The sequence below is a fragment of the Diorhabda carinulata genome, chromosome 3 (assembly GCF_026250575.1).
Source record: "Diorhabda carinulata isolate Delta chromosome 3, icDioCari1.1, whole genome shotgun sequence".
NCBI lineage: Eukaryota > Metazoa > Arthropoda > Insecta > Coleoptera > Chrysomelidae > Diorhabda > Diorhabda carinulata.
This window is the reverse complement of record NC_079462.1, coordinates 1,541,154-1,569,150: the sequence shown is the minus strand read 5'-3', so window position 1 is coordinate 1,569,150 and position 27,997 is coordinate 1,541,154. Positions and strand designations below refer to the sequence as shown.

The 27,997-nt window shown below is 29.4% G+C and overlaps 1 protein-coding gene and 1 long non-coding RNA gene across 4 annotated transcripts; one reads left to right on the top strand and one right to left on the bottom strand.

Annotated features, from left to right (window-relative positions):
* LOC130891953 (uncharacterized) lies at positions 1-21,674 on the top strand. Its single transcript, XR_009058971.1, has 2 exons — positions 1-138; positions 21,209-21,674. It is a non-coding gene; the product is annotated as an uncharacterized LOC130891953 (long non-coding RNA).
* Positions 397-27,997, bottom strand: LOC130891950 (serine/threonine-protein phosphatase 2A regulatory subunit B'' subunit beta). Of its 3 annotated transcripts, XM_057797071.1 has the most exons (15): positions 27,791-27,997; positions 21,353-21,613; positions 18,561-18,957; positions 13,575-13,925; positions 13,383-13,518; positions 13,152-13,330; positions 10,923-11,063; positions 10,303-10,469; positions 9,738-9,947; positions 7,432-7,643; positions 7,102-7,370; positions 6,849-7,037; positions 6,702-6,784; positions 3,697-3,721; positions 397-2,590 (listed from the first exon to the last, which is right to left on the bottom strand). In XM_057797071.1, exons 2-15 carry the CDS (start codon positions 21,517-21,519, stop codon positions 2,579-2,581), a joined length of 2,538 nt encoding a protein of 845 aa, XP_057653054.1. In that variant the 5' UTR covers positions 21,520-21,613; positions 27,791-27,997; the 3' UTR covers positions 397-2,578. The 3 variants fall into 3 exon arrangements, with proteins under 3 accessions (XP_057653054.1, XP_057653051.1, XP_057653053.1); XM_057797068.1 differs by lacking the exon at positions 3,697-3,721 and having other exon boundaries at positions 27,791-27,965; XM_057797070.1 differs by having other exon boundaries at positions 2,347-3,721; positions 27,791-27,993.

Here is a 27,997-nt window from a genome sequence, read left to right as displayed (position 1 = left end):
ATTATTTTATCCTTATGTTTATTTATTACCAAAATATTTAAGAAAAACGATGAAATTTTTTTTGTAACTCAATTTTTTTCAAAGCAGTTGTGAATTTTGACACAAAATGTTCATTTATCACGATGTATTACGGTATAGGTAAGTGAATTATATTTTTAGGTTAGGTTTGTTTATACGACTTCGAGAATTGAATTTATAAGAAAATAGACGATTTTCACTATTTCAAACTTGAAATGGAATTAAATTATTTTGTTTTTACCAAAAAAATCGTGTTGGAAAATGTATTATTTTGAAAATCACGATCTGTTAATTGGTAAACGATGTGATGTTTGAAACACTGTTTTTGGCTTTTTAGGATCAGACGTGTTTTTTTGGGTATTAAATGAAAGAATTAGGAGAAAACCAATATATATATTAAGTTCATCTACAATAATAAAACGATTTTTATACAACGTTACACATAAATATCATACGAAATATTAATAATAAAAATGACTAGTAAAAATCATACTATCGAAAAAAAGTTAAACAATTTTTGTTAAAATAAACTATACTATACAAAAATCCAACAATTAGCTGCACTAAACAGTGAAAAAAATCACCAAAAAAATCAAACTTTTTAATATTTAATATCAATTATACTAAAGCTATATTAAACGTACAAAGTGAAATTAGGATGCAGTTTCAAATAGATAAACCCCCCCAATTTCACCGATATTTTCTCCAAAGCTCTTTTTCTTGATTATAGAAAATAATTCCCATAATTTCGTATGCTCCCCAGCCCACTACTAAACGAATTTACTAAATATCTTCGTAAAAATTGATTTTACAGAAAAAAGTTTCAAACAAAAATCGAAGCCAATAAAAAGTTCTACAGAAAAGGTTATATACATTTTCTCCTAATTCTATTATTTTGACAGTTTTGACCCGAAGTATCTCAATTAGAGGTTAGGTTAGTCAATTTGACACTTAACGAGATATTTTGAGTCATAATGGTCAAAATAATAGATTTACATAAAAAATGTATATAACTTTTTTCGTAGAGCTTTCTATTAGCTTCGATTTTTGTCTGTAACTTTTTTTTCTAAAATCAATATTTTCGCCTCCCAGCTTCCTTCAAAGTTATAACAATTTTATTAAATATCTTCGGAAATAATGATTTTACAGAAAAAAGTTTCCAACAAAAATAGAGGCTAATAAAAAGCTCTACAAAATAGATTATATACATTTTTTTCAAAATCTTATTATTTTGGCAGTTATGACCTGAAATATCTCAATTAGAGGTTAGGTTAGTCAATTTGACACTTAACGAGATATTTTGAGTCATAACGGCCAAAATAATAGATTTACATAAAAAATGTATATAACCTTTTTTGTAGAGCTTATTAAGACCTTCAATTTTTGTTTGAAAGTTTTTTCAGCAAAATCAATATATACAGAGATAATAGTAAAGTTTGAAAAAGGTTGGAAGGCTAATGCAGAATTATCTTCTTTAATTAAAAAAAAAAAGAAATCGGCAAAATTTGGAGTTTTATCTTTTCAGTACTACACCCGTTGAAAATACCCCCAGTGAGGTTTAATTCAATTATTTCCTGTGGGTTTCTTTTTATACTATTTTTTTTTTCTAAATTTGGGACACCCTGTACGAAATATTTGTCCCGAATTAATCGAACACACCAACTTAAACCATTATTATTATCAAGTAAATACTCAAATTCCTAGTTTCGACGAATTTACGATTACGAGGGGAAACGAAAAAGTAGAGGTGTGTTCGATATCTGATTATATTAATAATAAAAAACGTCGTTATCTAACTTTTTGAGAGTACCTTGTAAACCGAGATTCAACGTATTCTAAACAATTAGTCTTAGGGTAAATAATATTTTGTAATAAAAAAAATCTTTTATAACAAACAACATTAATTTCGGTGTATGTATTACGTATTAAATACAAAAAATTCGTATTTTACGTAAAAAATACTTTTTTTGCCTCAAATATCAAAAAAATTAAGCAGATCCTTTGAGTCAAATAAGATTTTTAACGAGAAAAAATCTTTTTTTCGCGTTTATCTTTTTATAACCTCAAATTTCCAAACATCGAGAATGTAAGTTTAAACGTGGCAACATAGCTAACAACGCAACTAAATTTAATGGCACTTGGTCATAGTAGATTAAGTTACAGCGTTGCCGCGTACAATTTTTTTTCATTAAAAATCTTTTTTTCTTTTTCTAATCGTTTCAATACTATTCTATTCGATTATTTAGAATCGATAATAGCACTTCACTGGTCACTACATCAAAAAGGGCGAAACAAGCTCCGTAAAAAGACATTTAATTTGAAAACGAATTTGTTTTTGTAATCCCCCGATATTTATCGAAAATATATTCGTTGTTCGAAATTTTTTTTTTTTCATATTAAATGTCTCAAGACTAGTTTTTAGACCCGACTACAATTACGCTAAATGCTACAATCGCTATCCTCGGATAGTTCTGCCGGTTCGACGTCGTCGTCGTCGTCGTCGTAATCGTCGTCTAGTACGTTATCTAAGTGATGCGAAAGAAGATCTTCCTCGTTACCTTCATCGAATGAGCTATGAAACGTGTTTTGTAATAATAAAATGATATTTTTTCATAGTTAGTACAAGCTTTAGTAATTATTTTGGTGTTAGATAAACAGTCAAAAATATCGATTATTCTTAATATCTGATTCAACGTGGCAACGTCGATTGAGTATATTACGTTCGGGGTTCATCGTTCGTCATCACAGACGATAAAATAAAGATGGAACTGGACGTGAAATATTTAGAGTGACGAGTTATTAGTAACGGTTTTGATAACGGTATCGAGTTACGAACATAAACGTCAATTAAACCGAAAATTTTTAAATAAAATCTAATAAAAAATTAATTTGAATCGATTCAAACGCATTTTAAATGAAAATATATGGTAGAAATGAATTTGGCAACATCGATCGCGTATATTCTGTTCGATTTATCGTTCGTGATCGTAGACGAAAGAATAGAGATGGAACTGGACGTGAAATATGTAGAGTGACGAGTTATTAGTAACGGTTTTGATAACGGTATCGAGTTACGAATTTTTCTAGTATTTTTGTACTAAAAATGAGTTTCTAATAATTTATGTTATTTAAATCAAAAATCGAAACGATTTAACTAACCTAACCTCGATATTTTTTAGTAACTTCCATATCTCAAGCTATAAAAAATTCTCGTAACAATTTACAACGTTGTCAGATTTTTTTTAACAAGAAATTTATTTTGATAAACAACGATAAGAAAATTATATACAGCGTTGTCAAGTTTCAATTTATTCCTGTCGTAGTAAAATAATTTTTTTACACTCTGACTTTCTTTGTTTAAAGTACGAGGTGACAGTAGAAATTTAGATACGAGGGATATTAAAAAACTTCACTCTTATTAAGGTAAAATTTAAGATATATGGGGGGGGGGGCGAAAAAAGTTTTTCACTCGCTTTCTAAAATATTAATTTATCGTTAGTACAATCAAAATGATATTAGTTTGTCAATTTGACGTTGTTAGTAGTTAATTTACGAAAAAAAAAAGTTTCTGGTGCATCGAAATTTGAACGAAGGAAAACCGTTTTTATTTTACTTTAAACCAGAAACTTTTCGACTCGTCCTCGTATATACACAATATTCGTTTCATGCTATTCTTACCCTATCAAAGCCACAATCGTATTCCCTAAATACAACCAAATATTAATAAAATTACACCTCTACCAATAATGCGATTATTTATTTATATATACAGTATGTTCGAAAAAAGTTGGATATGAGTATGAGTATTTTTTTTTGTTGTTAATTTTGTAGGAAAAAAATTGTGGTAAATTGTGATTCGTTACGTAAAAAGTTTTTTTTTTCATTTCTATACGAGTGTCATACAAAAATGTATATTTTTCTTTCTTATATTTTTTTTTTTTTAATGAAGAAAAAATTATCAAATTTTTATCGAAATATCTCATTATTTTTATAGTTTGGCAACGTGGTTTAGTTAAATCGACTATTCAATTCAATTTTTACTGTAATCTCATATTATCATAACGATCTGGCATCGTGGTATCGAAATGCTGAGTTTGTATATCTTATTATTTCAATGATCTGGCAACGTCGTTTTAGTATATCGATTTAGTATATATATACGAGGGTTATCAAAAAATATGTATTTGATAAGTATTGGAAATATTTTTGGAATAGAAATTTCGTTATAATAAAACCAAAGATAATGTGATTGAAATCAAAAATTGTTGGAAAAAATGAAAATTAACGTTTACGACGTTGCCAAACATGACCCAAAAAAATTCAAACACTTGAAAAATGAAGACGAATAATGAAAAAATCGTTCAAAAAGGAAAAGGGAAAACATTATAACCTAAAATTTGAATTATAGGAAATGAAAAATGAAAAGTCCTTTGAAATTACTTTGAAATTAAAAAAAAAATTATGCCATTTAAATTCGAAATTATTTTATATCAAGTTTGAGGTTTTATTACGAAATTTTTCGGAAAAAAATTTAACCATAACCTCAAAATAAAGTAAATAAGTAAAAATGTAAAAAAAATTTCAAAAAATATGACCTCAAATTTTGTGAAAAAAATTGATACCAAAGTTTGCGATGTTGCCAAACCTAACATGACCCAAAAATTTCGAATATTATCAAGAATATCGTCTAAAAGGATTATGCCGAACAGGTTTTATGACGAAATTACATACAGAGGTAAAAAAAAATTATAACCTCAAATTTTGAAAAGCACGTTATAAATTAATTATTTTGAAAGAAAAATACGCAAAAAGGACTGTGAACGAAAAAAAATTTCAGAAAATGGGCATAAAACTGAATTTTTTGTAAAAAATGTCAATGTCAATATTTGCCACGTTGCCAAACGTAATATTATAACCTAAAAACTCCAAACACTATCAAGAAATGAATTATTAGAAACGAAAAATTGTTTAAAAAGAAAATGGAAAAACCGTCAGAGAATTTCAAAAAATAAGTGAAAAAAGGTTATAAACGAAGAAAAACGTTTAAAAATGCAAACAAACACAAAAATTTTCGTAAAAAGTTAATATTTTAACGATCACATATGAACACTAAAAATTTTTTATAAAAAAATAAATTTTTTTCGTGACATTGTTAATTAAAAAAAAATATGCCACGTTGCCAAACATAACCTAAAATTACCAAAACAAAAAAAAATTCTGTTTCACAATGCAATATAACTACAGAAAAAAATTGCAAAAAAAATAATTTATAACCCCCCCCCCAAAAAAATTTCGTTTCAATATGCAATATAACTACAGAAAAAATCGCAAAAAAAATAATTTATAACCCCCTCCCCCAAAAAAAATTTCGTTTCAAAATGCAATATAACTACAGAAAAAATCGCAAAAAAAATAATTTATAACCCCCTCCCCCAAAAAAAATTTCGTTTCAAAATGCAATATAACTACAGAAAAAATCGCAAAAAAAATAATTTATAACCCCCCCCCCCAAAAAAAATTTCGTTTCAAAATGCAATATAACTACAGAAAAAAATCGCAAAAAAATAATTTATAAACCCCCCCCAAAAAAAATTTCGTTTCAAAATGCAATATAACTACTGAAAAAAATCGCAAAAAAAATAATTTATAACCCCCCCACCAAAAAATTTCGTTTCAAAATGCAATATAATAACAGAAAAAATCGAAAAAAAAATAATTTATAAACCACCCCCTCTCAAAATTTAGTTACAAAATGCAATATAACTGCAGAAAAAAATCGCAAAAAAAATAATTTTTAAACCCCCCCAAAAAAATTTCGTTTCAAAATGCAATATAACTACAGAAAAAAATCGCAAAAAAAATAATTTATAACCCCCTCCCCCAAAAAAATTTCGTTTCAAAATGCAATATAACTACAGAAAAAATCGCAAAAAAAATAATTTATAAACCCCCCCAAAAAAATTTTCGTTTCAAAATGCAATATAACTACAGAAAAAAATCGCAAAAAAAATAATTTATAAACCCCCCCCCCAAAAAAATTTTCGTTTCAAAATGCAATATAACTACAGAAAAAATCGCAAAAAAAATAATTTATAAACCCCCCCCAAAAAAATTTTCGTTTCAAAATGCAATATAACTACAGAAAAAAATCGCAAAAAAATAATTTATAAACCCCCCCCAAAAAAATTTTCGTTTCAAAATGCAATATAACTACAGAAAAAAATCGCAAAAAAAATAATTTATAAACCCCCCCCAAAAAAATTTTCGTTTCAAAATGCAATATAACTACAGAAAAAAATCGCAAAAAAATAATTTATAAACCCCCCCCAAAAAAATTTTCGTTTCAAAATGCAATATAACTACAGAAAAAAATCGCAAAAAAAATAATTTATAACCCCCCCTCCAAAAAAATTTTCGTTTCAAAATGCAATATAACTACAGAAAAAAATCGCAAAAAAATAATTTATAAACCCCCCCCAAAAAAATTTTCGTTTCAAAATGCAATATAACTACAGAAAAAAATCGCAAAAAAAATAATTTATAAACCCCCTCCAAAAAAATTTTCGTTTCAAAATGCAATATAACTAAAGAAAAAAATCGCAAAAAAAAATTTATAACCCCCCCTCCCAAAAAAAAATCCCAAACACCATAAATCCGAAATATGAAAAAAATGCGGTACTTACAAGCTATCGGGTTGATCGTTGCCCCCCTCTTCGGCTACGAGAAGCTCGTATTCCTCAGCCGCGTACCGATCCCAATCAGACATCTGGAAAAAAAAATTAAAAAAAAAATATCCCCCGAGATAAAACCCCCGCAAAAAAAAGACCCACCTCCTGCCCGTCGACGTCGTGGTCCCTCTGCGAAGCGAACGGATCCCGCTGCTCGTGATCCAAATACTTCTCCAAATTGAAAAACGTATCGAAAAATATCGGCGTCATTTTACATTTCTTCAAATCGCTCAAAGCGATCTTACCGGGCGCCTTCGGTTTCACCATGTCCAACATCTGACAAAGACAATCCTAAAAAAAAAATCGATATCAATACCGCGATCGATTTTTGTGTTTCGGTCGCCATTTCACTAACTTGAAACGGTAAAGTTTCGATTCCGATCGATTCCATTCGGTGCATCTGTTCGTCGTAGAAATACTCCAGTTCGTACATCGATAGATAACCGTCGCCGTCGATGTCCATGCACCGGAACCAATATTCTATGGCTGTCGGATGGAGTTTGTCTTCTTCGCTGAGTAGGAACCAAACGAAGTCGGTGTAAGACATTTTTTCGTCTTGATGTTTCTTGTTACCTCTGGTGACGCAACCGGAAAATATGCGATCGATGATTCGAGTGGAAAGTGCTGAAGAAAATTTTTGTATGAAATGTTAGCGAGTTGTTAGAACTTGGAGGAATTATCTCACCGTGGTCGTTGTGGCGAGTTAGATCGCTTTTATCTATGAATAGATCGTGATCTCGGTCTAGTTCCCAAAATTTGCAATATATCACGTAGAAATGCTCGTAACTAAAATACTGGGTTATCTGGTTTATGTCTTCCTCGTCTTCTAATAGCTGAATTATGTTGAGAAGATTCGATCTTCTTAATTCGGAGGTTGTTATTTTACCCGACCACGATCTATGTCAAAAACACAATTTCGATTTGAAAAAAAAAATTTTACGTAAAATTTTGATAAAAACACTTAATTTTATTATTGAAAAAATTCATGATAACAAATCGTGTTGATAAAACTTTTATTTTTTGGTGGAATGAACCAATAAATCTGTTTACACTTCGGAATCGTAGAGACGTTGAAATTCCACCAAAGGTCGTAAATATAATTAAAAATAATTTTCTTTAATCGATTTTGATTTAGAAAATATGATTCCCACATCTATTTATTGGTTTTATCAGTCAACAATAATAATATGAATATATTTATATAGAAATAATATCCCCTAATTTTAATAAAACAATTTAATTAAAAAAAAATAAATAAAAACATATCGTGTTGATAAAACGTTTTTTTGGTGGAATGAACCAAAAAATTTGTCTACACTTCGCAATAGGCACGTCGTTGTAATTCCACCAAATGTGTTTATAAATAAAAATAATTTTCTTTAGTCGATTTGATTTAGAAAAAATAATTGCCACATCTTTTTATTGGTTTTATCAATCAACCATAATTATATCTATATATTTATATAAAAATAATATCCCTTAACTTTAATAAAACAAATCAATTGAAAAAATAATAAATAAAAACATATCGTGTTGATAAAACGTTTTTTTGGTGGAATGAACCAAAAAATTTGTCTACACTTCGCAATAGGCACGTCGTTGTAATTCCACCAAATGTTGTGTTTATAAATAAAAATAATTTTCTTTAGTCGATTTGATTTAGAAAAAATAATTGCCACATCTTTTTATTGGTTTTATCAATCAACCATAATTATATCTATATATTTATATAAAAATAATATCCCTTAACTTTAATAAAACAATTCAATTGAAAAAATAATAAATAAAAACATATCGTGTTGATAAAACGTTTTTTTGGTGGAATGAACCAAAAAATTTGTCTACACTTCGCAATAGGCACGTCGTTGTAATTCCACCAAATGTTGTGTTTATAAATAAAAATAATTTTCTTTAGTCGATTTGATTTAGAAAAAATAATTGCCACATCTTTTTATTGGTTTTATCAATCAACCATAATTATATCTATATATTTATATAAAAATAATATCCCTTAACTTTAATAAAACAATTCAATTGAAAAAATAATAAATAAAAACATATCGTGTTGATAAAACGTTTTTTTGGTGGAATGAACCAAAAAATTTGTCTACACTTCGCAATAGGCACGTCGTTGTAATTCCACCAAATGTTGTGTTTATAAATAAAAATAATTTTCTTTAGTCGATTTGATTTAGAAAAAATAATTGCCACATCTTTTTATTGGTTTTATCAATCAACCATAATTATATCTATATATTTATATAAAAATAATATCCCTTAACTTTAATAAAACAATTCAATTGAAAAAATAATAAATAAAAACATATCGTGTTGATAAAACGTTTTTTTGGTGGAATGAACCAATAAATCTGTTTACACTTCGGAATCGTAGAGACGTTGAAATTCCACCAAAGGTCGTAAATATAATTAAAAATAATTTTCTTTAATCGATTTTGATTTAGAAAATATGATTCCCACATCTATTTATTGGTTTTATCAGTCAACAATAATAATATGAATATATTTATATAGAAATAATATCCCCTAATTTTAATAAAACAATTTAATTAAAAAAAAAATAAATAAAAACATATCGTGTTGATAAAACGTTTTTTTGGTGGAATGAACCAAAAAATTTGTCTACACTTCGCAATAGGCACGTCGTTGTAATTCCACCAAAACATAAATAAAAATAATATTGATTTAGAAAAAATGTTTCCCAAAAAGACACGTATACTTGTTATTATTTCCAAAAACACGTAATTATATACCAGATGTTTTATAATAAGTAATAAATAATCGAGAAATAATTGACAATGTAGTGATACGATGTAATTTATCTACCAAGAATCAAAGTTTTGAAAATAATGAACAATTTCTTTGAAATTCCACCAAAAGTTAACAACTTATTATTATTGAAGTTTTCAGTATTCATATACAGGGTATGTAAAAAATTAGTCGCAACTAATACACGAATAATATATCACTTACCGGTTAACGCAATAATATATTCTGGCTATCACCGTATGTACGTATCTCGAGTGGAATTCCGTGGCTTCCTTAAGGAACGTTAGTCCGGGATGCGTTTCGACGACGTCTTGAACTAATGGTATAAAATCTTCGGGCGCTAACCAATTCCGGCGACCTCTGGTGAGGATGTATATAAAACGACTGGCGGCGTCGTGACATTGCGTCGTCATACTGAAATGTCATTTTGAAACTATTTCGAAAAATGGTAAAGTTTGATATAAAATAAATATTTTGAAAAAAAACAAAATTCCCTGTTCGGCGGTTTTGTTGACACTGATAATCGGTGTCAGGTGCGGTATATTCGCTAGCCGACGGTCGCGTTGTTGCCAGATTTAATACAAATCCAATAAATTGAAAAAAAAAATGTTTCTAAAATTTTTATAACCAAAAATGGTTTTTACCGTATTTTTTAACCATATCAATTGTCAATAAGCGGTGTTGCCAGATTTTCAAATAAATATCGTTATATGGAAAAATACTTCGTTATTTTGAACATTTCGGACATTATGACATTCAATTATCTTACCTTTGCCAGAAGGTCATGAATTGTTCCATATTACAACTACCTTTATCTGCACAAGCGGCCAAATATAAGGGCGTCTTCCAATATAAGGGAAGTTGCGCGGCTTGAGTGAGCGCCGCAAAATGTTCCCTGGAAGCCCTTTCTCCGATTTTTGCAAAAGCACCCGCCACCTATATATTTATATAAAATATTTCACCGTACTTTTAATGAAACAGTTCAATTTTATAAGAAAAAAAATTAATAAAAATAAATCTTATTAAAAAAAGTTTTTCTTTTGGTGGAATGAACCAATGAGTTTATTTACACTTCCAAATCGTTTAAATTCCACCAAACGTCATAAATATAAATAAAGATTTTCGTTTCGTTTTTTTTTTAATAAAAAAAATATTTCTATAAAAGCGCACGTGTACTTATCATTATTCTCAAACAATCATAATTATATACCGGATGTTTTATAAGTAATAAATAATTGAGAAATAATTAATAATGTAGTGTTACGTAAATCATTTACTAAGAATCAATGTAATAAACGTTTTCTTTGAAATTCCACCAAAAGTCAACAACTTTTTATTATTTCAACTTTAAAATATTGATATACAGGGTGAAGCGTTAAAAGGACTGACCTTGGTTCTAATGATATCCAATTGTCCTGGCGCTGCTGGTTTGCCAGTAGGGAAATGAAACCTTGGAATATTGACGTTTCTATGAGCTCTGATGTGTCTTTGAAGGGTAGTGTGTTGAAGTGGTGGTTGTTTCTGTACCGGCTGCGAATAATATTCGTAAATACCACAAATTTCAATTATTTTTCCAGCGATATCATTGAATGTAAATTTTCAAAGTTTATGATTAAAAAAAAAAACATGAAACACATTCCCAACAAATACGATACTTTTTTGGAAAACCGCCAAGTTTTCTGGTGTTATTTAGAATTTAGAATCCTCAAATTTGTTAAAAATAATTTTGGAAATAACAAAAATACAGAAATTGTAATTAAATTTCAATAATTTAATGATTAAACTGTTTGTATTATCTTTGTAAGTCATTTAATTCGTCGGGGATATATACAGGATGTCTCAAAAAAGCATTTACTTTTTTGTTTACGTGATTTAAAAAAAATTCTATTAATACAGTCGTTTTTTGTGCAGAATCGATTCGATACCAATTCGAAATGATTTTTCAATTCCATTTTTATCAAAAATAAACCTAAAGTTAAAAAAAAATATCGAAAGAAACATATAAAAAGGTCTAAGGAGTACAAAGTTACAAGAAAGTTTTTAAAGTTGCATATCATAATGAAAATAAACGTGGCAACACTGTATTAACACAATCTATCTCTCGTTATTATTTTTTATATTGTTGTAAACTGTAGATCTAGTTTCGTTGCAACGTTGCCAGGTGTAAAAAAATACAACGAAATCGAATTAGGAAAAAAATTGTTTCTAAATTATTTTCAAGCGAAGATTTTTTTTGATGTTAAGTTTTGATAATTTAGGGATAGAGCATATTATACAAGCAATTGACCGCATTGTTGTCAGATTTATTATTTCTGCCGATAATATAAAATCGACTGAATAAGAAAAAAAATTGCTTTCAAATTTTTTTGAACCAAAAAATTGTTAATAGAGTTTTCGTTTTAAGTTAAATTGTAATAAATTATGTGTATACAAGCGTTGTTGTCAGAGTTTTATTTTTGTCGATGTTTTTTGGATTTGCGTATTTAAGATAATAAGTAAAAAATTAACGTTTAGATTTATTTAGGTCATTATCGAAATATATGATTTTTCGAATTTATTTTTCATCAAAAATAAACCTAAAGTTGAAAAAAATTTATCAAAAGAAACATATCATAACGAAAATAAACGTGGCAACACTGTATTATTAATCTATCTGTTTATTATCTAGTTTTGTTGCAACGTTGCCACGTGTTTTTACTAATAACAATTTTCATAAAAGAAAATTACGTAATCAAATAAAAGTTAATTATGATTTTATGATTTTACAATTAAATCTGATTTTTATTAAAATAAATTTGCATATATAAATATTTATTTACGTCGTATTATGAAATATAAAAATGAAATAAACGCGGCAACTGTGTATAACAATTTCGATGATGAATTTGTAGTACCACGAGATTCGGTAGATGGCGTTGAAATTTGTGAAATTAATTTAATACGTATAATGATCGTATTTATATACGAGGTTCGTTCCGAAAGTTGTAAAACGAAATAAAAATTTATTTTTCAATTAAATTAAAAACATCGTCGATTAAATTATAAATGATGTCAGATTGGGTTATTATCGAGAAAAATATATACAGGGACGTGTAAAAAATTGGTAGTTTAAACAATTTCGATGATGAATTTGTAGTACCACGAGATTCGGTAGATGGCGTTGAAATTTGTGAAATTAATTTAATACGTATAATGATCGTATTTATATACGAGGTTCGTTCCGAAAGTTGTAAATCGAAATAAAAATTTATTTTTCAATTAAATTAAAAACATCGTCGATTAAATTATAAATTATGTCAGATTGGGTTATTATCGAGAAAAATATATACAGGGACGTGTAAAAAATTGGTAGTTTAAACAATTTCGATGATGAATTTGTAGTACCACGAGATTCGGTAGATGGCGTTGAAATTTGTGAAATTAATTTAATACGTATAATGATCGTATCTATATACGAGGTTCGTTCCGAAAGTTGTAAATCGAAATAAAAATTTATTTTTCAATTAAATTAAAAACATCGTCGATTAAATTATAAATGATGTGAGATCGGGTTATTATCGAGAAAAATATATACAGGGAGGAGTGAAAAATTGGTAGTTTAAAAATGTTAACGCTCACCTGTATTTTTGAAGGTAGATGGGGAGCCGGCGCTCTCACTCTTTTATCCAACAACAAATCGCTGGGGCACCTCTCGAATATGAGCACCCTTTCTGCGACGGATCCCCTGGTCAAGAACGGTCGGACCGGATTCGAAGCAGCCGATTGCCGAAGGTGTTGTCTTTGGCTAGTCGTCAATTCTGGAAACGGAAACGTTAATTTCGATAGGAAAAAACGACGAAATCGAGTTACCCGGATGAGGCACTTGTTGTTCGAGGCGACGCGGCGTGCTGCGCAGCCCCCATTTCGTGGCCGTCGTCGACGGGGTAGATTCGACCAGTTTTTCCGCCGGAAGGGGTTCTTTGGTCGACGGAAGCTGCTTTATCGTCTGGAATGCGACTAGAATTATATCAAAATACACTTGGAATGAACCATGGAACTTACAGTTGGTTTCCTTATATTCCTAATTGGTTCTTCGCTATCGATATCTCCGTTTTTGAGGGCGTTGATGAATTTTTTCTCCTCCAACGCCACTTGGTCTATAGTCACCGACGAAGGGTGTTTATCCGCCTCGTCGGCGCCATTCCGTTTTTTCGTCCCCGAATAAACGTTATTTTCCGCCATTTTCTTCGCCGGTAGGTCCTTGTTGATTACGCGGTTTTTCAGCGGCCATGTTTGCAAGCCGGCGCTGGTTACCAGGTCCGGCGGCAGGGTCATTTCGATGGTATCGCTCAAACGGGGTTTCGGTGATATTTGGGGTTTTTGACCGATCGCTGGTTTCGCCGTAGTTTGGAGCTGGAACAAACATTTTCATCCCTTATTATTAGAAACGGAGAGGGTGAACTCGAGTGAGTAAGTTAACGTCGAACGAGTCGTCAGTTGGGAAAAACTAATACGTCTCACGTCGGTCTAAACCCACCTCACGTTCCTTTAAAACGATTGAAATGAAAAAATTATTTTTCGAACCTAATTTGAAGTTTTTTTGGAACACCGGGTAACGATGGGGCTGTTTGAAGGCCCTTTGGTAGCCCACGATGTAACTGCGAACTTTGATACCGTCCATTTCGTATAATTTTGTTATTAGAAAATTTTCAACGTTCGGTGTAACCCTCGTAACATTTCAAAACCTACTCTAGACGAAATTAACAACGTAAAACGTTGCCAAATTATTAAATGTTTCTAATTTTGTATTTAAATTTAATTGTTTACGTATTTTCATTGAAAAATGATGATTTTTACAGGACCGTCTCTACACAAAACAACCAACAGACCCTGGTATAAAACATATTATATATCGTATGGAAAAAATTCAAATAGAAAAGTTGTAGATAATGAAAAGATCTACAACTTTTGCATTTACACTTTTTTCAAATAACCTACAAAATTTATATAAAAAAAATTGAAATAACCAATTTTTTGCTTTATTTCTATAAAAAAAAATTTTCACGGAATTTAATGAAGATTTAACTTTTTATGTTTGGAATACATTATGATTTATTCGTTTTGAAATATTTATTTTTCCATTTTTTGCCAAAAATTTCGTTATTTCAACTTTTCATATAAATGTTGAGGTTATGTGAAAAAAGTGTAAATACAAAAGTTGTAGATCTTTTCATTATCTACAACTTTTCTATTTGAATTTTTTTCATACGATTCGTAGTTTTACCACAAATCGAAAAAAAAACCGTTTTTACCCCTAAAAACTCACCCCCTTCCATTTCCCGATCTCAGATCGCCCGTAAATTAATTTTCCTTTCATTTTTTTTATATTCTCGTACTTTGCCCTTTTATATCTCGAATAATTTTTAGATTTATTCGTTTTGAAATATTTATTTTTCCATTTTTTGCCAAAAATTTCGTTATTTCAACTTTTCATATAAATTTTGAGGTTATGTGAAAAAAGTGTAAATACAAAAGTTGTAGATCTTTTCATTATCTACAACTTTGTCATTTGAATTTTTTTCATACGATTCGTAGTTTTACCACAAATCGAAATAAACCGTTTTTACCCCTAAAAACTCACCCCCCTCCATTTCCCGATCTCAGATCGCCCGTAAATTAATTTTCCTTTCATTTTTTTTATATTCTCGTACTTTGCCCTTTTATATCTCGAATAATTTTTAGATTTATTCGTTTTGAAATATTTATTTTTCCATTTTTTGCCAAAAATTTCGTTATTTCAACTTTTCATATAAATTTTGAGGTTATGTGAAAAAAGTGTAAATACAAAAGTTGTAGATCTTTTCATTATCTACAACTTTGTCATTTGAATTTTTTTCATACGATTCGTAGTTTTACCACAAATCGAAAATAACCGTTTTTACCCCTAAAAACTCACCCCCTTCCATTTCCCGATCTCAGATCGCCCGTAAATTAATTTTCCTTTCATTTTTTTTATATTCTCGTACTTTGCCCTTTTATATCTCGAATAATTTTTAGATTTATTCGTTTTGAAATATTTATTTTTCCATTTTTTGCCAAAAATTTCGTTATTTCAACTTTTCATATAAATGTTGAGGTTATGTGAAAAAAGTGTAAATACAAAAGTTGTAGATCTTTTCATTATCTACAACTTTGTCATTTGAATTTTTTTCATACGATTCGTAGTTTTACCACAAATCGAAAAAAACCGTTTTTACCCCTAAAAACTCACCCCCTTCCATTTCCCGATCTCAGATCGCCCGTAAATTAATTTTCCTTTCATTTTTTTTATATTCTCGTACTTTGCCCTTTTATATCTCGAATAATTTTTAGATTTATTCGTTTTGAAATATTTATTTTTCCATTTTTTGCCAAAAATTTCGTTATTTCAACTTTTCATATAAATGTTGAGGTTATGTGAAAAAAGTGTAAATACAAAAGTTGTAGATCTTTTCATTATCTACAACTTTGTCATTTGAATTTTTTTCATACGATTCGTAGTTTTACCACAAATCGAAAATAACCGTTTTTACCCCTAAAAACTCACCCCCTTCCATTTCCCGATCTCAGATCGCCCGTAAATTAATTTTCCTTTCATTTTTTTTCATATTCTCGTACTTTCCAAATGAGTTTCATCCAACTATTATTTTTTTTTACAAAAATTGTTGTTTTGGGGGTAGTTCGAGGCAATTTCCGATTCATTGGACCCTTATCTCGATATTAATCAACCAATTTCATAAAACGCAATGAAGATTAATGACCAATAGGTTTTAATAAACTAAATTAAGCTTCATTACGATGTAAGTAAATGGATTTTAGATGAAAATTTTCAAACTCCAAATGCACGCCATAATTAATTATTTCGTGTACGTAATTAACTACGAAATTTTGAAAATTTCATCCCAAAATAATATGTGAAGATTGACACGTGACATGTATCGTGTATCACCTTCAAAATTAGTATTAGATCGTTAGTAGTTATACGGGGGGTACTCATGAATAAAACGACGATGAATAATCGGTTTCGTTAAATTGTATACGAGGGGAATCGATAATTTTTTGTTATAAATAATGATTATCAACAAAATCTATTAGCAACAACATTTTTTAGTGAAAAAATTAACGTCCGATTTTCTCGTAGTGGGGGATTCGAAATTATTAGATTTTCAAAATTTTCAACCATTGAAAAATGGGCATTTCAAAGGAATTAGTTAATCTCGTTCGATTCGGCGAAGTTTTCGTGATAATTTGGCAACGTTGTTACAATACGTTCTCGATAGAATCAACGTTGATTAGATTTTGTCGGAAAAAAACATATTCCAACACGTAAAACGTCGAAATAGCGTGATTACATCCCATTTTGCGTAAATAAACGCGATCTAGTTAAATATTATCAGTACAAATAGGATTTTAACTGATTTTCGACATTTAACGATCTGCTTGTTACGAATGAACACGAGAAACACCAAAAAAACGTCATCATTAAAAACTAAAATTAACACAATCGCGTAAAATCGAAAGAAATTTTCGTGCACCCCCCGTATATTCAAAATCTGAAGATGAAACAAGATTTGGTTTCCGAACTAGTTTGGAATCGGTTCCCCCTCCATTAGAACTTTCTGTATTGTCAGACGTATCATTTAAATACAACGTTGCCAGGTGTTTTTACAAATTGGATTTAGCCACAAAAAATTTCGATTTTTTCTGGGTCCATTCAAAAATATTGATAATAATTTTTATTTTATCAACAAAATTATGAAAAATTTTCAAAAAATTATAAAAAAAAAGCCATTGAAACACAGTGAAAATGCATTTTTCCGAAGAAAATAGCTTTTCAATACTAATAAATCGAATTATATTATAATTTTTTAAAAATTTTTCATAATTTTGTTAATAAAATAAATATTATTATCAACAAGACCATCAAATTTTGAATAGGTTAAAAAAAATTAAATCTACAGGGATATAACAAAAATTTCATTTTAACTTTATGAATAACTTTCAAAGGGGTGAATTTAGTTAAAAATGTTAAGGGACGTTTTTTGTAGTAAATTCTTTCAGAAATCTTTATCAATTTTTAAATTCCAAAGCAAGCTCCTAGGTGGCGTTTTCATATTATGACGATCGCAACTTTTTGAAGCATTATATCTCAAAAACGGTGGGTCGTAGGAAAAAAATTATTGATACGTTTTTTGTAGATAATTTTACGATCTACAATTTTCATCTAAAGTATTTTTAAGATAAAACTAACCGTTTTGCAGAAAATTTGGAAAAACTTATTTTTTTGACCTTTAATCTTGAATAAATTTTTTTCCACGCAGCGGAAATGATGGGGAACATTCAAATTTTATGTTTAATAGTATTTAAAACAATTTTACTGATTTTCAGAGTGTATAGGAATTTATGTAACTTCTATTGTCTAAATTGACCGGATTATAACTTTTACAACTTTTTGAAGCATTATATCTCAGAAACGGTGAGTCGTAGAAAAAAAATTATTGATACGTTTTTTGTAAATAATTTTACGATCTACAATTTTTGTCTGAGGTAATTTTATGATAAAACTCACCGCTTTAGTGATAATCGCGAAAAACTCACTTTTTTTACCTTTGACCTTGAATAAATTTTTTTCCATAGACGTTACTGATATTCCAAATTTAATTTTTTATTATATTTTAAACAATTTTACTGATTTTCAGTTCGGTGGAAATTTACGTAGATTTTTTTGATCTAATTTGACCGTACTAATACGTCTCTCCGTAGATCGCGATTCGGTGCAATGTTGCCAGATGTTGTAATCAATAAACTTTTCACTTTTAAATAAAATAAAAATGGTAACCTTGTACCATAATTTCCGTTATTTCGACAGTAAATTTGAATATGATATTTAGCGGAATATATACGAGGTTCATACGGAAAGTATTTTTTTTTAAATTAAATTAAAATTCATCGTAGCTTAAAATATATTTAATGTGGTATTAAAAAATTGTTAAAAAAAAAATCACTCACCTGTACCGAATTGGCGGCCGCCACGGCGCCGTAACTATTCACCCCCACTCCCGAACCATTTCCACTCAACACCCCACTCCCCACACCGATTTTTCTACTAGGCAACGTTGCCGTTTTCCTCAAATAACTTTCACTCATCCCCCCCACTCTATCCTCGGTTTGGTTAACGCCCTTTTCGAACTTTTGCAACGCGTATTGTATACTAGAAGGCATCTTATTGGTAGGTGACGTCACCGGCGATGGAGATTTGTTTTTCGTAGCGGCTATCCGAGCTTTATCCTCGTCGACGAAATTTTTCACCAATTTTTCCAATCTGTTGTTGTCCATCGTCGGAGCTTGCGCCAGTATATCCAGAGAAGCAGGTTTCGACGCCGCTGGTTGAGGCTTCAACATCGATCTGGAACAACAAAAACAAACAACGGTCATTTGTTGAACAAACACACGCAGATGGCGCTGTCAATGTCAAATCCATTTGACGTTTATCGAAATTTTATTTAAGTTAGGTTAGGTTTATCGATATAAACAATTTTATATCGATATATATATATATATATATATAAGAAAATAAATAAAAAAAATGTTGTACCCACCATCAAACCAAATTTGACTGGACTATAATCAAAGTAGAATAAATTTTTTGTTTCGATGCACGCCACTGTTTCTTTGTCCAACTATTTATAATGAAATTATGTAACCAGTAATTATCTTTCATTAAAAACATATGTATATATACATAAAAAAAAATAAGTGGGTCATCGTATATTATATTTGAAGAAGTGGCAACGTCTAGTGAAAGATTCAAGTGCTTAAAAACGAAAGAAGACGATTATTTGCGAACCAATGCGAGAGGAAATTCGTGTACGGTTTATACGAGGGTTGATTGAAAAATATTCAAATCGCGAAACATTAATTGACATAAACATAACCTACAATTTTTTATACTACGGATGGGGCGGTCGGAACAACAAAATTAAATTATCAAATAACAAATTACGAAGTTATCATTCGAAAATGATTTTGATAGACGTATAACCCACCGTAATCCACGTCATTTTCACGCAAATTGAACATTGATTTTGATCAATCACAGTCCGACAACAACGCAACGACAAAAATTTACGAAATCACCGGAAAAACCGTATTTCGTCGAAGACGCGCTTCAAAAGAAGTTGGAACGACTAGGAAGCGACGTGATTCACGTTTCTGGATGGTTCTGTAACTAAAATTAAAACCGGTGGGTTAAACTTGCCGTTTGTGAGAAAATAGTACGTGGGCCGTAATCGGGAAAAGTTAAAAATGAAACAATCGAAAAAATTATTTTTCGAACCTAATTTGAAGTTTTTTTTACAACACCGGGTAACGATGGGGCTGTTTGAAGGCCCTTTGGTAGCCCACGATGTAACTGCGAACTTTGATACAGTCCATATCGTATAATTTTGTTATTAGAAAATTTTCAACGTTCGGTATAACCCTCGTAACATTTCAAAACCTACTCTAGACGAAATTAACAACGTAAAACGTTGCCAAATTATTAAATGTTTCTAATTTTGTATTTAAATTTAATTGTTTACGTATTTTCATTAAAAAACGATGATTTTTACAGGACCGTCTCTACACAAAACAACCAACAGACCCTGGTATAAAACATATTATATATCGTATGGAAAAAATTCAAATAGAAAAGTTGTAGATAATGAAAAGATCTACAACTTTTGCATTTACACTTTTTTCAAATAACCTCAAAATTTATATAAAAAAAATTGAAATAATCAATTTTTTGCTTTATTTCTATATAAAAAAAAATTTCACGGAATTTAATGAAGATTTGACTTTTTATGTTTGGAATACATTATGGTTTATTCGTTTTGAAATATTTATTTTTTCACTTTTTGCCAAAAATTTCGTTATTTCAACTTTTCATATAAATTTTGAGGTTATGTGAAAAAAGTGTAAATACAAAAGTTGTAGATCTTTTCATTATCTACAACTTTGTCATTTGAATTTTTTTAATACGATTCGTAGTTTTACCACAAATCGAAATAAACCGTTTTTACCCCTAAAAACTCACCCCCTTCCATTTCCCGATCTCAGATCGCCCGTAAATTAATTTTCCTTTCATTTTTTTTATATTCTCGTACTTTGCCCTTTTATATCTCGAATAATTTTTTGATTTATTCGTTCTGAAATATTTATTTTTCATTTTTTGCCAAAAATTTCGTTATTTCAACTTTTCATATAAATTTTGAGGTTATGTGAAAAAAGTGTAAATACAAAAGTTGTAGATCTTTTCATTATCTACAACTTTGTCATTTGAATTTTTTTAATACGATTCGTAGTTTTACCACAAATCGAAATAAACCGTTTTTACCCCTAAAAACTCACCCCCCTCCATTTCCCAATCTCAGATCGCCCGTAAATTAATTTTCGTACCATTTTTTTTTTCGTATACTCGTACTTTGCCCTTTTATATCTCGAATAATTTTTGTTATTAGAAAATTTTCAACGTTCGGTATAACCCTCGTAACATTTCAAAACCAATCTAGACAAAGTTAACAACGTAAAACGTTGCCAAATTAATAAATGTTTCTAATTTCGTATTTAAATTTAATTTTTTACGTATTTTCATTAAAAAACGATGATTTTTACAGGACCGTCTCTACACGAACAACCAACAGACCCTGGTACAAAACATCGTATGAAAATATCTCAAAAAAAAAAATTCCTCAAATCTTCGTATCGCTTCCGAAATCCGACAACGTCGCATATTTATTTTTTTAACCTTTCCGACTTACCCCAATTTGGTGGTATCGCCAGCGCCATGACACGTCAGAAGATCCGCCGGTCCTAAACCTCTCGATTTCCAATTTTGATAAATAGCCTCTGCTTGATCCGATATTTGTTTAGCGATAGCGGCGATGTCATCGTCGGGATCCCTTCTGCGAGCAGTTGTGGCCATCATAAAATTATTTTAGGTTAATTTTAATAACGACCACGTCAGCCCCGCCTACTGCGAAGATTCAAGAAAGGCCTGCTCATACTTGATAGTTGTATCGCTGAAACGAAAGAAAAATCGCGTTATCTTTCAGCGTTGTACCAATTTTAGAAAAAAGAAAACGGCCCCTGGTCGAAAGTACAAAATGAATAAAATAATCTTTAAATTTATTACATCGTTTTATTTATTACAACAATGTACCCGGTATAAATTAGTAGTTTATTTATGGATTTAAACGAATCCCTCTATGAAATAATTATTTATCTATGAATTGAATAATAATAAAGATTCTTCTTTTTCTATTGGTCTTTTCCGTTGAAGTAATCAGCCAATACTAATGAACGTTTATAATTCGGCATTAATTCTAAAATATACTTAATTTTTATTATATAAAAAAAAGACATTACATAAATTTTTAATTTGTATATTTTATTTTTATTATAACATAACATAACTTGGTTATTTATGGATTTAATCGAAACTCTCTATGAACTATCTATTTATCTATGTACTAAATAACCAACGAGGTTATTGTACTTTTACTATCAAGCATTCAGCTAAAATCTTATTATTATTACGTATATATTTAATCGTTGATTAATATTTACCAATTTACCTAAAAAATATAGTTTATTGATGATTTGAAGAATTTTATTTAGTTTGGAATTTTTTCTAAATACGTCCCCTCTATTATTTTGTCTATGAATTAATAGTTAAACCTCTATGACCAAACACTTTATCTATGAATGACATTTATTATTCTTTTATTCTTGGCCTTTTGCTTTGGAACATCCAACCAAAATAAATATAATCGTCAACTATTTCATATCAATTTATTGACACACTTAATTTTTGTTGAAACAAATTATAAATACGGTTGTTACGATATAATCAATTCAAATGCATGTACATTTAGCATGTCGTTGCCCTTTGGCCTCAAACATTTTTTGGCAACAGACTTGGCATTGGAGACTTAAAATAACAACAAATCGTTTGTCGGTATAGTAGGTAACTTTAAATCACGATAAAATCGAATTATCATATAGAAAGTAAACTAGACAAATCTAGTATACAGGGTGCAGTTTCCTTTAATTTATATTAGTGACGCTACTGATTTCGAGGAAAAACCAAACAGTCTGTATGTTGCCCGCCTTGGTTACGCCCATTTTTTGGCGTGGCGCTATTTTTAGTAACACGATGGTCAATTATTATGTAAGGCGACCTCCGAACAAAGATTACTGCACGTATATGTTTATAGGTTAACAATTTTTTATTCTAATCTCATTGCGTTCTAAGGTGTATCTAATAATAGTCGCTGTAGAGGTATTAGCATTGTTGATTTTAATTTCTTTTTTATACTATCGATGATTTGGATTAAACGAAATATTTATTAAATGAATAAATGCGTAATATGAAGTGACAATACGTATAGATGATAAAAGTCCGGTTGATGACCCAGGAGAAGGTTCTATTCAATGTTATCACCACAATTTATCATTCCTGATTCAAAGTCGATGATAATACGGTGAAAGTATGCAAAAATGAGGTTCATATCAACGACTGCATTGTAATTTAACAATTGTACGAGGTGTAGTTGATTGATTTTGAATCTAATTTGATGAAAATCTCGTTGGTTGTTGTAAAAGCGATGGAATTGGTATTAGTTCAGGAAAATTAGGTCGAAAATTTATTTGGGACGGAAAATTATGTTTCTAAGTGAAAATATATCGATTTCCAATCATTTTCTTTTTTTTTTTTAAGTATTTTTGCTAGTATAAAAAAATTGTAGACCAAAAAATTTTAAGGAATTTTATGCTTTATAACGTAATAAAAATAAATTTATAAAAAAAAATGTTTAAACTCTCAATTTTTCGAAAATAAGGCAAAAATTTGAAAATTTAATTATTCACGCATGAATTATAGTAAAAATATGAAAATCAAATTGATATTACGTGGAAATATAGGTGAGATGTTTCTAAAAATGTTGATGTTTTCAAATTTTGAAAATTCAAAATGGCGGCTACGTAATTCCTTATAGTATACTGTCACTTTCATTTTCGTTATTTCCCCTTGTAATAATCGAATTGGGAAAATTTTTTTTTCGAAATTTGTGGTTTTTTAAGGATTATTCCTTCATAATTTGAAACTGCAGTTAAAATCGATTTTTCACTGATAAATCTCGAAAAAACTAAAAAAAAAAATTATTTTTCAGTTTAAGCTTTAAAAAATATCTAACTGAAATTTTTAAATTCATTGTTAGTATTTTATATAAAACTACAACTCTTTCTCTGCCGATACAAACAAACTACATTTCAATGTTATTAATATTAACGAAATAAAAATGAATCGAAAAATATGTATATAAATTCAGTTTACGCGGCCGCCATTTTGAATTTTCAAAATTTGAAAATACCCACTTCTTAAGAAACATTTCCTCTATATTTCCACAAAAAATTAATGTGATTCTCTTATTTTTACTATACTCGACACACGTATAAACAAATTTCAAAATTTTTGGAAAATTCAAGGTTAGAATTTTTTTTTCGGAAATCTAATATCATCTTGTTGTAGGGCTCAAAATTTTATACAATTTTGATACCTAAAGTTTTTTTGTACGATCAAAACTGAAAAAGTTATTCCATATTTCGAGGTACAACCAACGACACGATTCGCAGAGTGAAATTTGACATTTGCATAAACATTTTCACTTCCTCGATTGATAAGAACGTCACGTACCGTCCATTGCTTTCTTATCGTGTCAGAAATTTCAATACTCGTTAATTTAATGCACCCATTTTCGATTTATACTGTATATGTTATGTATAAGTAGAACGACCATTCTATTTGCGTTGTTATAGTAACTCAAATTCCGAAATTAACTACTAAAACATTTGATTTTATTGCAAAGTCTTAGTAAAATTAAATTTATACTATTCCCTACATCGATTGCTCAACTTACGGACGTATCTCAACTTCCTTGGTCTAATAGTAGAAAAGTCTAAAAATATGCCACTTCTACATGCCCAAGCCGTTCCATTTACTAGAGATTCGATGCGTGTTTACACACAGTTATTTTGTAACTGTAATCATTTAAATTACGTGATGTTTCAAAATAATTAGATAAAACGATTGAAGTGATTTGGCAACAACCATATATAGTTATAATAACGTTAAAAAATAACCTACAATCATAGAAAACACATTATATATGACAGCTTGCGGATATTATCATAGATATCACAGAACAAATGACAAATAAAGGAAATAACAGTTGACAGATGGTGGGTGAATCATAGACAACACACAACCGAATAGTGACGGATACGACAAATTATTGACTTTACATGATAAATGACATTCAAGATGGAGGAAGACACTTGGCAATTTTTATTTATTATTAATTATAGAAAGATGTATAGGTTTAGAAGTATAGTCCAATGTATTTTCTTTTTACAGTTTCAGAAATTTTAATTGATCAATACTGGGTGTTGTTTATGTAGTAAAATATAATTTGATAATCCCATCTCTATAACCGCACGCATATGAATACGTTGAAGCTTCTATCTCTTTCTATCTAACTGTCTAGTTTGTACTTATGGCCAGTTGAACGACCGAAACTTTTTTTTTTCAAAAAGAATACTATGTACCTGCACGAGCTTTTTTAAGGCTTTAATTTAGCAGAGGAATTAAGTTCGATTGGTATTTTTATCGATAGGAGGACAGTTCCTTAAAATATAAATATAAATATCTTGATATTCAGTAATTTTTAGATTTCATAGAACTATATTTTGTACTTTCATTGTAAATATCTTGGTATCTATTGAAGATACGTTAAAAGTGATGGGGAACGATTTTATAGAAAATTTTAGTCTCTATATTTTTTGTTTGAACATTTTTTTTCATATCTTCTGGCATTTTTGAGATATTTTGAAAAAAGTGATTTTTGGGGTGGTTTTTAATTAGTTTCTAATCCCCAAATGAAATTGAGGGGTTTTTTAACTACATTTATCACATATAAAAATATTTATCTCGATAATAACCGAAAAAAAAAAAAATGTATTTTGACGAGCCACCTGCAAAGTTTGATATTGAATACCGCAGACATAGTCTAAACAACTCATTCGAATACAGCTTGATGCTGAAGAATTTTTTTTTACGTCACGCGAAAAAAGCAGCCTACAACTCGACACTTGACCTGATAATAAACACCCATGCAACCAGTGGCGTACGTATTTTAAATATATTTAATCAATAAGCGAAATACCATGGAAAATTTTGTATTTTGAAATTGATTCACGAGAAAAAAAAAGTTTGGGAACTTCTGATATACGGTTGAGCATTCAATTTCGCGGAAATAACTAGATTGAGTCCAATAGTGAAACCTAAAAGGAGGTTTGAGGTCGAGAGAAAAAATTTAGAACAAAATGGCGGGTTTACGATTAATTCGAGATGGATTTTTGAATTTTTGTGGGTATAACTTGATAGAAACGTTCATAATTGAGGCCTAACCTGCTTCACGGGAAAGTTGGAGGGATATAACAACAAATTAATTGCCCGTATGTCGAAACTTGTGAAAAAAATGTCATAAAAAAATGTTTTATTGGATGATTTAATACTTTAATACAACAATTCATATTTTATTGTAGTTTTATTTAATATAATAATGAGGGGGTCTTAAATTTTGACCGGCAGTGTATATTCTATAAAATTACAACTCTTCCTAAGTGGAATGAAGCAAATTGCATCTCGTTTTCATTAATAATAACGAAATGAAAAGGAATCAAAAAATATATGTATATATAAACTTAGTTCGCGCGTGCGCCATTTTGTATTTACAAAATTCGACAATACCAACTCGATTCTGTTATTTTTAATATACTTATCATATGAATATAAACAAATTGCGAAATTTTTCAACGATTTTCAATGAAATACGTTACAAAAACATTCTTTCCGGAACAAATTTATTTTGTACGATCAAAAATAAAAAATATTTCGAATGTCACAAGTTGACGTCGTCCGAAAAAGAAGAAGACAGCTGTTAACCATAGATAAGTTGAAAGAATAGAGAAAAAAGAAGAAGAAACAATGTTCAAAAGCGCGTTTATCGAGTGTATTCATATTAATAACCTCCAAGTATTAATAAAACGGAATTTACGAGTTGGTGTATACCCCACAAAGACGCCGCTGCTTTTAACAGTATGCTGAAACACAAGAAGGAACCATTCGCATTTCTAATTAAGTGAGTAGAAGCCAAACATGTTTTTATGTTTATATTGTCAGCTGTTCGAGTTAAATTAATAATATTACGTGCATAAAATGGCGGTCGTGTATACACAACTATTCAATTAGTAAAATAACTAATTATTCGCAAATTATATATTAAAAATGAGTAGAAAGTACGTAAAAAATATCGATTTAGTTACATTGAAAAAACAAATTACTCCTACGGTTATTTTCATTGAATTTATATATGAATGAGTAGGCTATATGTATATAGATTACGTCATAATTAACACTACGTACATTCTTTTAGGTAATTACCTCGTGAATAATGTGTAATATTTGAAATTATTTAAATCAAGATACCTTTGAAATAATCGATTTAACTATATGCCGATAAAAAAGGTTTCTTTAATATCTATAGGTTATAAGGTTTCTGATATAGAATAAAAAATGTCTTTTGTCACTTTTAGGTTATGTAATATAGAATTATATTTATAGTAAATAAAATAAATTAAACAAGAAATGTTGTAAATTATTTCTAGGTTCCTTTAGAAAATCATAACAACCGCCATTTTGTAGAAATGTTGCTTTTATTTGAGACACTGTGTATATGCATAGTTTCTACATGAAATGAGCTATACTAAAACGTGTAAAATGTTATTTTTTTTTATTTATTCAATCAATTAGAAATGTCGTATTTGAAAAAACGATTTTAATGATTTGATTCGTGAAATCTATTTTGGTGCATCGAAGAAACACAAAAAAATTAAGAAAAACAAAATAAGTACATGCTTTTAAAACGTACAAAGGATATTTTTAGAAACTTCAGCATCCCGACTCACTCTGTAACATTAGAACTTCGATTTCATTAATTTTTTTTTTTTCATTTCACGGTTGATACAAAAGAGAATCCTGCACAACAATAATAAACTATCCGAGTACTTCAATCGGAAGATCAAATATTTACATTCTCACAATGAATTTAAGTGGAAAAATAAACAATAGCGCTTACCTTTTAAGATGTATAGTTGATTATAATTTAGTTTCTTTATTCGGGCACTACAAAATTACAAACAGACACATCCATAGGAACCATTACACGAATTTGGGACGGAAATTGACACGATTCTAAAGATATTCGACGGGATTTGTGAACTGATTTACAAAACCGACACCCTATTCCCACTAACAGAGTCGAATGTTAAATGCAGACTTAAAT